The sequence below is a fragment of the Canis lupus genome, chromosome 3 (genome assembly GCF_011100685.1).
Source record: "Canis lupus familiaris isolate Mischka breed German Shepherd chromosome 3, alternate assembly UU_Cfam_GSD_1.0, whole genome shotgun sequence".
Lineage (NCBI taxonomy): Eukaryota > Metazoa > Chordata > Mammalia > Carnivora > Canidae > Canis > Canis lupus.
In genome coordinates, this window is record NC_049224.1 from 45,054,524 (window position 1) to 45,067,064 (window position 12,541).

The window sequence follows — 12,541 nt, forward strand, 5'->3', positions numbered from 1 at the left end:
CAGTGGTTCAGTGTTGTAAGAAAAATACAGTTAGGGAAAGAGGAGAAAACATAGCAATTCTATGTTAAATTCTTGGCCCAATTTCTACCATCTTGTGTCACGGACTTGGTATGTTTTGGGGAAATTGGGGAAACCTCCTATGTTTGCATGCTTCTAAAAGAAATCACCTTCTATTTCAAATTAAGTGGATACTGAAGCCAAATGGTACAAAGATACCTTAATATTGAATCTAGAAAGTAGGTCTGACCTGGAAATACTTATAAGCACAACTTTGAAACGGCAAAGGGTTGTCCAAAGTTCCAAATAATTGTGATTCTAAAATTGAATAGTGCTTTTTTTAAGATCGTAGGAAATCATACTTTTATTTTGCACAAGATAAATGTTTGTTATAGTATCTTCCCACCTTTGATTATAGCTCTACTCAATTCTTGAAGGATACCGGGAACTTTCCAGAACCGCTCGGTGAGAAGCAGAGTGGCGCTGCGCGAGCTGTGCCCAGCAACGCGCTCCTTCCTGCTCCCCCACACCGGCCTCGGCCCTCTCACCGGCTGTAGAAAATGGTGAAAGAAACCACTTACTATGATGTTTTGGGGGTCATACCCAATGCCACCCAGGAGGAATTGAAAAAAGCTTACAGGAAACTGGCCTTGAAGTACCACCCTGATAAGAATCCAAATGAAGGAGAGAAGTTTAAACAGATTTCTCAAGCTTATGGAGTGCTCTCTGATGCAAAGAAAAGGGAATTATATGACAAAGGAGGAGAACAGGCAATTAAAGAAGGTGGAGCTGGTGGTGGTTTTGGCTCCCCCATGGACATCTTTGATATGTTTTCTGGAGGAGGAAGGATGCAGAGAGAATGGAGAGGTAAAAATGTTGTACATCAGCCCTCAGTAACCTTAGAAGATTTATATAATGGCGCAACAAGAAAACTAGCTCTGCAAAAGAAATGTGTTTTGAGATATATGTGAAGGCCGAGGTGGTAAGAAAGGAACAGTCGAATGTTGTCCCAATTGCCGAGGTACTGGAATGCAAATAAGAATTCATCAGATAGGACCTGGAATGGTTCAGCAAATTCAATCTGTGTGCATGGAGTGCCAGGGCCATGGGGAATGGATCAGTCCTAAAGATAGATGTAAAAGCTGCAAGGAAGGAAGATAGTTCGAGAGAAGAAGATTCTAGAAGTGCATATTGACAAAGACATGAAAGATGGCCAGAAGATAACATTCCATGGTGAGGGAGACCAAGAACCAGGACTGGAACCAGGAGATATTATCATTGTTTTAGATCAGAAGGACCATGCTGTTTTTACTCAGAGGAGATGATCTTTTCATGTGTATGGGTATACAGCTGGTTGAAGCCCTGTGTGGCTTTCAAAAGCCAATATCTACTCTTGACAACTGAATCATCATCATCACCTCTCATCCAGGTCAGATTGTCAAGCATGGGGATATCAAGTGTGTGCTAAAGGAAGGCATGCCAATTTATCGTAGACCACATGAGAAGGGTTGCCTAATCATCGAATTTAAGGTTAACTTCCCTGAGAATGGCTTTCTGTCTCCTGATAAACTTTCTTTGCTGGAAAAACTCCTACCTGAGAGGAAGGAAGTAGAAGAGACTGATGAAATGGACCAGGTAGAACTGGTGGACTTTGATCCCAATCAGGAAAGACGGCGCCATTACAATGGGGAAGCATATGAGGATGATGAACATCATCCTAGGGGTGGTGTTCAGTGTCAGACCTCTTAATGGGGCCAGTGAATAACACTGCTGCTGGCATTTTATATGCAGTAGTGAATGAGTGAAGGACTATAATCATAGCTCACTACTTGCTATTGTTTTTGTTTTAATATTCAACTATAGTAGTGTTTTAAAAGTTAAATGAAGAATAAACTCAAATATAAAAGCTCAAAAATATTCTTGAAGGATACCATATATATGAAATCCCCATTGTATTTATGCATGTATTTTGATATTATGCCACAAGTTTTTCAGTTCAAGGGAATATTAACATCCATGTATATGTTACTTTTATATTAAATATAGTATATATCAATAATGAGAAAAATATCTAAACCATTAAAGAATTTGGTGGGAGAATATGGGAGTGATGATGAGTCTATAGAGAATTATTTAAATTTTTATAGCTTTAGAACTACTTTGTTTCTTCTCTTCTATAGTTGTATTATGACACTTAGCTTTCAAAGAAACCTCAACTTTGCAAAGTCATCCAAAATAGAAGATTCTGCTTATATTTTAGGTGGATGCCCCTTCATTCTTATATGTGCACACATCTACCCCAATTTTTCAGTATAACTACAAAACACATTTCACTAAAGTTTTCAGTTTTTTTAGAATCCTGAAATAATCCTACATCTAAACCTACAGAAAGTCCTTTGGTTCAAAGCCCTGAAATATCTGATGTTGCATATCACTCACCAAGGCCACTGATCTAGTTTTTAAAACTAGAAAACTTTGTTTTACCTCCTTTCAACTCCAAGATGGGACAGGCCAGGCAGAGCATACACTCCCACTTTTATGGCAAGCAGGTTGTCCTGCTGCAGATAAAACCCCATACATAAAGGCAAATGGAAGTGGGAATATCCTTTTAATGTTGGGATAATTTGAAAGATAATGTGAATAATTTAGATCTGAATTATCTGGTTGGGCTGTAATGCCAATTAAGGTAACCAAATAAATTATCCTAGGCTGATAATTTACAGTGAAGTAAAAGAAGCCAGGAGTTAAGATAAATACCTGAAGGATTCATTTACAAACTCAGTTAATAATGTTTTCAGTCCTAATTACTGAGTTTGGCTATATAAATAGTTGATCTATTTGCTGTATAATTATATAACTGCTTAATTCTCCATTCTGGGTGTTGAAAGAAATAAATGAAATTACATATAAATGGTTTTAAAGATTTATTTATTTATTTTAGCAAGGGAAGGGCAGAAGGAAAAGGAGAGAGGGAATCTCAAGCCAATTCCTCACTGAGCATGGAGCCTGATGTGGGACTCAATCCCAGGACCATGAGATCACAACCCGAGTGGAATCAAAAGTCAGATGCCCAACTGACTGAGCCACCCAGGCAACCCTGAAACAGGATATTTAAAGAATTTAGTAGTATTTGCTCCACATATTTACCTTTTTTCCCCAACATTGCATCCTTACCATGACCCACTAGTAGGTGGGCAGGTCTCCTGTAGGAAAAAAACAAACAAACAAGCAAGTTGCATCACAGCATTACCCAACATTATGTCATTTTATTCCATGCAAATTACTCTATAATTAATTTGGTCACAGACAATTCCACAGATACAGCTACAGGCCAGAACTACATCTGGAAAACCAAAGCTGGACAATGAGCTTCTGAAACATCAATGAGATAAAATATTTGGAACAACATTTAACCAAGGGGCTAACATTTTATGGATGTATTGCATTGTGTGGTCTAATTTAATCCTCATAAGAATCTTCTAAGATTAAATGCACAGTTTCACGGAAGACACAAAGTTTCAGTGAGGTGAAATAACATGCTCAAAGTCACAAAACTGTTCAGTGGTAGAAACAGATACTAACCCAGGCTTTTCTTGTCTCAAAGCCTTTATACTTTCCAGTAAAGCTGTGCTTTCTTCAGATGCATTGCTATTCACCAAGGGGGCAAAGCATACATTTTAACAGATAAAATACATGTCATGAAGGAAGATATATATCTGGCTACATTTTACAGGTTGGCTAGCTTACTTTGAATTTTTGTGACAGCAACAAAAGATGCCATTAGCCCGCATTTTTCATGTTGGCCTTTAAATTAGATAATTTGCTTTTCTGAGTTTGAAAAAAAATACTGATCAGTGAATTTAGAGCTTTAAATTTCTACAGAATGGTGGGTCAGCCTCAGATTAATTGTTTGCTGTGGCATATCCAGTCAGGTCCCACATTATTCTAGTGGTCCTCTGGGGGAGACTCACAGGATCCTGTGTGATTGTGGGTAGGACCAGTGGGAGTCCTACAGAGAAGACTGGAGGGGGGTGAGAAAGAGGATTTAGTGCAGTTATTCCACATTTGAATCTCAATGAGAACTTGCTTGGTTTTAAGGGATAGAAAAGTAGGTTTAAATTTCTTTTTTTTTCTTTAGTTTTTATTTTATTTTATTTTATTTTAATTCATGAGAGGCATACAGAGAGAGGCAGAGACATAGGCAGAGGGAGAAGCAGGCTCCTCACGAGGAACCTGATGTAGGACTTGATCCCAGGACCCCAGAATCATGACCTGAGCCAAAGGCAGATGCTCAACCACTGAGCCACCCAGATACCCCAAATTTCAACAGCAATCCTCATTAAGTATGTCTGTCACCTCTCTTAATTTGGTTTCATCATCGAGAAAACCAAAGCAGCTCAGTCTACCAGGCTCGTGATGAGGATAGAATGGAAGGATATATATGAAATTCCCCTGAAACATAAAATAAGAAAACACTGTACAAAAGTGAGGATTATTAGCGCCTGTCTGTTCCATTCCTGTTGCCAGGCAAAATCCTTGGCCTCCTGCCCTGACCACAACATCCTCCAAGACAGGCATGGTGCAGGGCAGAAACCGGAAACAGGCCACTTTCACATTATTTTAAAATTTGTTATGAAATTTTGCCAAAACTTTATAAATACCAGCCAGGGCAATGGGGTGTTGTACAGCATTCTTTCCACCTCATGAACCATTGTTTTTTGTTCTCAACGCGTAAGTTAAAATGCATTGAGTTGCAGTTGCTTAGCTGGGTCAGCTAGTGAAATGCCTGCTATGTAATGCTTGATTCTAGCCAATTATCTTTAGTTCCTCTCGTTTATTAGTGTTAAATTTGAATTACAAGGGGAAGGGTGGGAGTGGAGTGTGGACTATGCTTTAAATCTTGAAGACAGTGAATTCACTTATATTATTTTATTGTCCCTCTCTGTAACTACCATTGGTGTGAGGCCGTTGGTGACACTTTTGGCTGACTTGGAACCCATCCTTCTCTTTCTTGTGATCTACATTGTTTCCTAACAGCAGAAGATGAGCTTTCCTATTGCAAAGTTTGAAAGGAAAGAAGAAAAAAACGCCACAACAATCTAAAACTTGTAGTTAACAAAATAAACTGCAGATAAAACCCCCGAAGGTCTTGGCAGCAAATGTTTCCCACTAAAATGGGACTCTGCGCTCCTAGTCTGAAACAAATTATGAAGGAGGGGGGAAAATCAACAGCTCTGGGGTGAAACTGGGGTTGGTGCTGCCTCATCATTTTTTAACCAAAAATAAAACAAGCAAATTTTGTTTAACTGCAGGTCAGAATAAAAAAAAATTAAAAAGTCCCTCATCTGTTCAGTGTAATTACTAACAGAGTGCAGTGTTACCAGCTGCAGGGTTCATGGATAAATGGAGAGAACCATAATTTTCTCTCCCTGGGGTTAAACCTCCAAACTTTGAGCCTGTGCCTCTATAGTATGCTTTTAATATACCATGAGAAGCCAAGTCAGAATGTTTTTAGTGTACATCTCTATCCTTTTTCACCAGAATGAAATAATTGCATGTACATACAAGAGTTCAAATTCTGGAAGAAAAAAAATGTATTTATTTCTCCAACATCCTCCATCACGACACTCTCCCCTTTCCCTAATGATGACAGTAGGGTTCCCAAGAAATGGGTAAAATTGGCTACACTTTAAACTTGTCAAATGTTGGCAGTTTCTTTCAAAATGTTCTTATTTCAGCACAACTAGAGAGGTTTTTTTCCTAGTACATTTCCCTTAATTTTTAAGCCCAAGTGTATATTAAGGAAAATTCGACTCATATGTTTCTGATTCATTTAAACTGAACTCATTGAACTTTTTTTTAAATAAAACATTTTGGTGTCCAAAAAAGCCCAGTGACTGTTCTTTAAAACCGTCTTTAAACCTTATTTTTATCTGCAGAAGGATGTCAGATTTGGGCTGAAAGGAAATGGAATTTGAGCTTAAAAGTCTCAACTTTGGTTTGAGATTGAACTCATCAGGTTCATGTGGGGTCTGAAATAGAAGTAGGAAAGCTGTTTTTTCACCTCTAGCTAGGCTTTTCTTACTGGGTAATATCACCTTGTCATCAGGATATAATCAGAGAAACACAGATTAAGTGAGGGGTGTAAGTATTCATTTCATAGTAATGGGAATGGTAGGCTGGAATTGTGAAGTAACAGAAGCTGTCCAAAACTCTTAAGAGTGTGTCCTGGATCTGCTTAACCTCCTCACTATCTCTACACTTGACCCAGATAGAAGGATAGATGTTCAAAAAAAAAGGACAGTTTGCTAGAGGCTTGATATAGGTGAGTCAAATATACGTGATTCCACAACAGGAGAACTTCATGGAAGATCCACACCTGGACACACTGTGTTTATCCCTTTCTGAAGATGAACTACTGGGGAATGTGTTCTTGGCATCTGGACCAAGGTCATCTTCTTGACAGCAATAAGAAGAGGATTTCTCCTTCTCTAATTCTTTATCATCGTTGCAACAATTCCCACTGAGAAAAAATCAAGCATATTTACCAGCTCAAAACATACTCCCTCTGGGGAATGTTTCAAATCGAGACCTGAAATGTAGATGACAATTAATTATATATAAACACAGATTTGGTTTGCATCTATATAGACCAAGTGAAAAAAAAAATGAACAAAATCGCCAGTTTTTTTCCAATTAGAGTAGACAAAATCCCTGAGTAGCCTTGAGTTTTGCTTTGTCACCAGTAAATGGCTTGTCAAAATTTCTACCTTCAACCACATCTTAGAATGTTTGAGAGCTGGAAGTATCAGGGTGCAGATCACAGTTTTGCACCAAGATCCATGATTTGGACAAGGTGTTAAAGTCTTCCTTCCTCTCTAGGAGTTAGAGGTAGAAATAACACCTACCTGGGCTTATTACAAAGTTTAAATTTAAATGAGTTAATATGCACTGATTAATTCAATAGCTGGCCCAGGTAAGGACTCAGGAAATATTACTACTGTATTTATTCAGTTCTGAGATTTCCCCACATTTTAATACTCTTGAAATCAGACCATGTTTTACAATAGATAGTATTTTTTTATTGCTGTTGTCCAGGTGGCAGTGTGGTATACTTGCCACTTGCCTGCACACGTGTAAACATCAAATATTCCAGCATCAAAACTAGCAAAATGGTTATTAAGGATTGGAAAAAAAAAATCAGAAACTGTAGTGAGCCTCTCTTAATCATTAGGAGCCAAGTAGGCACAGAGAGAGGGCTCAGGGAGGTGACAAAGCAGGCATGTGTAGTAACTTTGGTGAAATAAGGGTCAAGAGGAGGCCAACTCTTCTTGTTGCAGAGCTGGCCTAGACATTCAGCACCATGGCTTTTAGTTATTTTCTTAAAAGATGATGTCACCATCTGTCTTGATGACATAGAGGACAATGCTGGAAATGAAAGCTCAGACATCCACTTCAATGATTTGGAGTAAAACATTGATTCAGTAGAGTCAGGCTCTGAATGCAAGAAGTTTTGGCATTCCTCAGTTCTTTTATTTTGCATATATATATATATATATATATATATATATATATATATATATATAATGTTTATATATACACAGACACACACCCACACACACACAGACACATGCAAAAACAACAGACGGTAAAAATTGGTCTGCATAGGTCTGAAAGTGCCCTCTCAGTAAATATAAAATAAATAGCCCAAGTGATAAGACAGGGCTTGGCGAGGATTGAGGGCAGTACTGAATGAAGTGACCGGAATGGGACCTGGCACACTAAGATATCTCTTGAAGACTTGCTAATTGTGGTAAACACGGTAGGATGAGCTCTGAATGGCCTGACTCGACCTGCTGCTCCAAACCAATCTTCTACTCTGCTCTACCATCCTTTCCACGCACCATCCACATGCAAGTTCTTTGCACCTGAGGACACCCACGTCTGGATTATTCTTTCCTTCTGAACTTGGCCTACAGTGGTAGATGTTGCTGATGCTTGCTCATGTTTCTGCTTCTCCTCCACTCTTTAACCACACAAAGGGCTTTCACTCAAAGTTAGCCATGGCATGTGATTGGCTTTGGCTTTGTTAGGAAGCAACATGCTTTGCTTTCAAGTGAAAGCATTCTCTTTTCTATTTATTCCTGCCCACCACAGCAAAACAGGAAGCATTGTGTTGAGATTGGGATTTTGAGATAGATGAAGTATCCTGGAATGCCAAACCACCAGGTGGAGGATGGCTGCTCTCGTAGAAAGGTCTGGACCTGCCACAAATTGTTCAAGGAATACACTTTTACATTTGGGGGATGCTTGATAGCACAGCATAACCTTACCTATGTTGCTTTAGCCCTTTCAAAGTTTGGATCTTGACTTGACAGTCTCTGTGTCAGCTTTCTCATCTCTAGAGCAGGAGTAATACTAGATAATCTCTGTCTCTCATAGGGCCAAAGAGAAAAAAATGCATCTAACTGCTTTGAATAATAGTCCATAGTGAGTTTTTTGATAAGTATTATTTTTACTATTTCTTGAGAAGTCTTTCTTTAGCTAGATCATATATCCTATTTTAGATGCTCATAGCCAGCCCCTTGTACTCTTCATGGCACCTGCATCAGTTAGAATTTTATATTTTTCTGTGTGCTGATGCAATGAAAGTGTGTTTCACTCAGCTTGATTTGAACTCTGTGAGGGCAGGCACCAAACTCACTTTCACTCAGTATTTTATCCTCAGAAAACAATCCAGTGCCTATAGATGGGACATGTTCAGTAAGTATCTGTTGAGGGAATGATACTGAAAATTCAAACACAGCTTCTTGTAACAGAGGGTTTTAAATCTGAATCCATAAAAAAATGGATATGGACACATTCTAGAGATATTTGGGAGAAAAACGTGGGAAGAGTAGCATCTGTAATCACCCAAACAGCATTTCCATGGAGTAAGGCAAAGTTAGAAAGAATTATAAGGGCCAGAATTAGGAACTAGATGTCTTCCCTACTGGTTAATAAATTCATCTTGCTTTCTTTAATTGTTCCAAATGTATAGTTTTATGCTCTTGAGTTAAGGCGAACTACAACCTTTCTCAAACAAAGCCAAGCTGTAGCACCGCAAATAATTATATCCTGTAAAACTGTTGACATAAAGACTTGAAAATGAAAATCAAAACAACAACAACAACAACAACAACAACAACAACCAAACCTCCTGGATTCTTCTCATATTTTTTTCAGCCTCTGTGCCTCTGACTCTGCTGAACCTTTGCCATGAATAGCTTTGCTCTGTCCTTTTAACAATAATATCTTAAACTTTTATAGTGCCTTATAGCTAAGCATCTCTAGACATTTTACAATGGCATTAAAATGAAAGCCAGTTCTTCTCTCAGAATTGCCATGGGGTCCACACTAAAAGCCAGCAGTTTGTGCCCTTATCCTGAAAACAAGAGGAGGCTGGTGGGCTGATAGAATAGAGGACAACCCTTGCCTCTTGCATCTTGGCTGGAACTTGCCCTTCATTTTGTGATGGTGGAAGACAGGAGAGGGGATGAGCATTCATCGGTATGGTAGGCTAAAAACTGGAGGATCTATTGCAAAACAGCTAAGGCTAAATCTGAGCTCTCAGCTCTCATACCCAAATCCTTCAGTCTTAGCTTTTTTTATTTTTTTGAAAAAGCAGAATCATGGTGGAACATTAGATTATTTGTAAGTGCAATCAAATATTTACATAACAGAAAACTAATTTCCTTCTTTAAGCAATTTCAAAATTTATGCTTGCAAATGTGAGAATATTTCTCTCTCCCAAAGCTGTTTTTACTTCATGTGTATGATTGAATATAGATGTAAAATATATATATATATTTCATATAAATTTTACATAACTGTACATATGCATTGAATATATATATTATATGTATATAATATATATAATGTTACTGTTAAAAAAGGCTAGGCTAGGATTCATTGGGTCATAACCTAGTTTTCTTTTTTTTTCCAATTACAATGATCTAATGGATAAAGCATAAGATTCAAAGCCAGAGCTACATTAGCAAAGTGAGGAGAGAATTAAGGCAATTATCTCAGTAATTAAGGGGACTGGCCAAACCTTTTTTGGCAGAGATGTCTAAATAAGTTAAGGAAAATCTGGGCTGGGGGAGGCAGAAACACTCGCATTTTCTGAATAAAAGCCTCATTTGGCCAATTTACTTTGACAATTGAACCAAAGTCACAAATTTTAACTTTTTCCTCTTAGCCAAAGGGATGCAGTGGTTTCCGTCATTAATAATTGATCACTTAGGCGCATCTCTCTCTGTGCAGCTGTAGACGAGGGAGGGGAGTAAAATTGTTCAACAACCCCTCGTCTTCAGGAACACACCAGCACATTCCATGAAGGCTTTGCCATACGGGATAATAAAGCTTATCTTTGCGGTGGGGCCGCATGCAGCCGATCCCCACCCAGGGATGGTGATGCTCGCTGGAGCACCCCCGCCCCAGGGAAGGATCCAACCGGATTTCTTAAATCCCTTTTAGGATGCCTCTTCCGCCAGGGTGCCCCCGGGGCTTCAACCCAGACTCGAGGCCAGGATGCTCTCCTCCCTGGCTGGTGCCACGTTGGAGAGGGCAGGCCCGGGGCACAACTGTTTGCTTTGCCTCCGCTTTTACTGCTGAGCTCGTTTAGTTGTGGCTGCCTTTAAAAACGACAAATGTGTTCTAATTTTAGAGCATCATCGCAATAATTGTTTTTATTTCGGTGGTGAGGAAAAGTGAAGGAAAAACAGCTTGGGACTTAATAACCACCTTAGCCTGCAGCCTTCGGCTTTATTCATGCGATTTTTTATTTTCTCTCTCCCTCCCGGTGCACTCACCATCTTCTTTAAGGCATGGCCTTAAATTACCTTTGCAAAGGTTATATGTTTATTTACAAAGAGCTGGCTATGAACGGGCCTCGCCAGGCAAGAAGGGTGGCTTCTGGCAATAAACATCTTCCGCTCTCCTAACACTGCTGAGGCCAACTGGATAAGGGAATTGTTAGTACTTCAGACATAGTATAGTTTATGGCTTCATTAACCATCTGACCTGTATTGTGTGCAAATTTCATGAAAGTATGATGCATATTTTATTCCCTGAGCTATGCTGCTCGGCAGCATTTTATTCTTACAGGGAATCGTAATAATTATCTTTCAAGGTAAGAGTTTTCACTTTCATTCAACAAATGAGGAATTCAGTCACATACAGGCAATGCATTTATGGAGCACACACCTAGGCACGGATTATGTCCATGGTGAGGTCAGAAATCGCAATCCCAGGCCTGCTCACAGAGGTGTCTAAGTGAAATAGAAACAAAACAAAATGGCAACAACAAACCACAGAAAAAGCTGACATGACAAGCTGGCTCACCAAGTAATACTATCATTAGGGTCTCAGATGTCTGGACATTAAAAAACAAAATAAACCAAACAAAACTGGATATGTTTTTTTAAATATAAAATTTTCAGATAAGCATTTGAGTTTACTTAACTAAAAATAAGGGGGGAAATGGACAATAATATTAGTTATATCTTGGAGTGCCTGAGTGGTTCAGTTGGTTAAGCATTTGTCTGCCTTCTGCTCAGGTCATGATCCCAGAGTCCTGGGAGCCAGCACTGCATTCTGCACCCTGCTCCACTGGGAGTCTGCTTCTCCCTCTCCCTCTGCTGCTTCCCCTGCTTGTGTGCTCTTTCTCTATCAAATAAATAAATAAATAAATAAATAAATAAATAAATAAATAAAATCTTTAAAAATATTAGTTGTATCTTTATTCATAGCCAAATGTGGAAAACAAAATAAAGCAAAATCCTGGTTTTCTTTTTTGGGGAGTAGGGAGTCACTAAAAAGTTACATATATATATGGTGAATCGTGTGTGTGTGTGTGTGTGTGTGTGTGTGTGTGTGAAAGTAGGAAAAAGATGAAAAGTTTAAATCTGTGATCTGGGTTTTGTTCACATGGATAAATATGTGTATGAAATGAGCATCCTAAAGATAAGTACTGGCCTTTTCCCTCTGTCCTGACCTTCCATAATTACATCAGCCTTCCAGAGGCAGCATGCTTTCCCAAATGGATGCTCACTACAGCTAGCTGACTTATGTTCCTTCCAGAGTTCTCAAATGTGGAAGATGCTCTAGACTGGCAGGGCCATCCTTCCAGATCCCAACCTCTGTCTTTGCCATCATTGTCACTCTGTAATATGTTAATTTGTATTTTTTTCCTGTGTGTGTGCTTGCACATCTTATTTCCTTAGTTATGCCCAGAAGCTTTGTGGGAGCTTAAAGGGTATCTTTATTGCATTCCTTTTTAGCATTTAGCATTTATCTACCTTTCTCATAGTAGGGTCTCAATACCTAATGTTTATTTGGCTGATATTTTTGTGTGTGTGTGTATGTTATGAACACTTTATGTTAAAGTATGAACAGATACCATATCTACAAAATTCCACTTTCTGTTCCAATAAACACTCTATTTTCTTAAAGCTAGAGAGGTACAGAATGTCATGACCTGCACACCAACCTGCGAGATTCT

At 38.8% G+C, this 12,541-nt stretch overlaps 1 protein-coding gene across 1 annotated transcript; it reads left to right on the forward strand.

Annotated features, from left to right (window-relative positions):
* Positions 1 to 557: 557 nt before the first annotated feature.
* Positions 558 to 1,912, forward strand: LOC100688277 (dnaJ homolog subfamily A member 1-like). Its single transcript, XM_038532090.1, has 2 exons — positions 558 to 864; positions 1,427 to 1,912. Exons 1-2 carry the CDS (start codon positions 558 to 560, stop codon positions 1,744 to 1,746), a joined length of 627 nt encoding a protein of 208 aa, XP_038388018.1. The 3' UTR covers positions 1,747 to 1,912.
* The last annotated feature ends 10,629 nt before the right edge of the window (positions 1,913 to 12,541 follow it).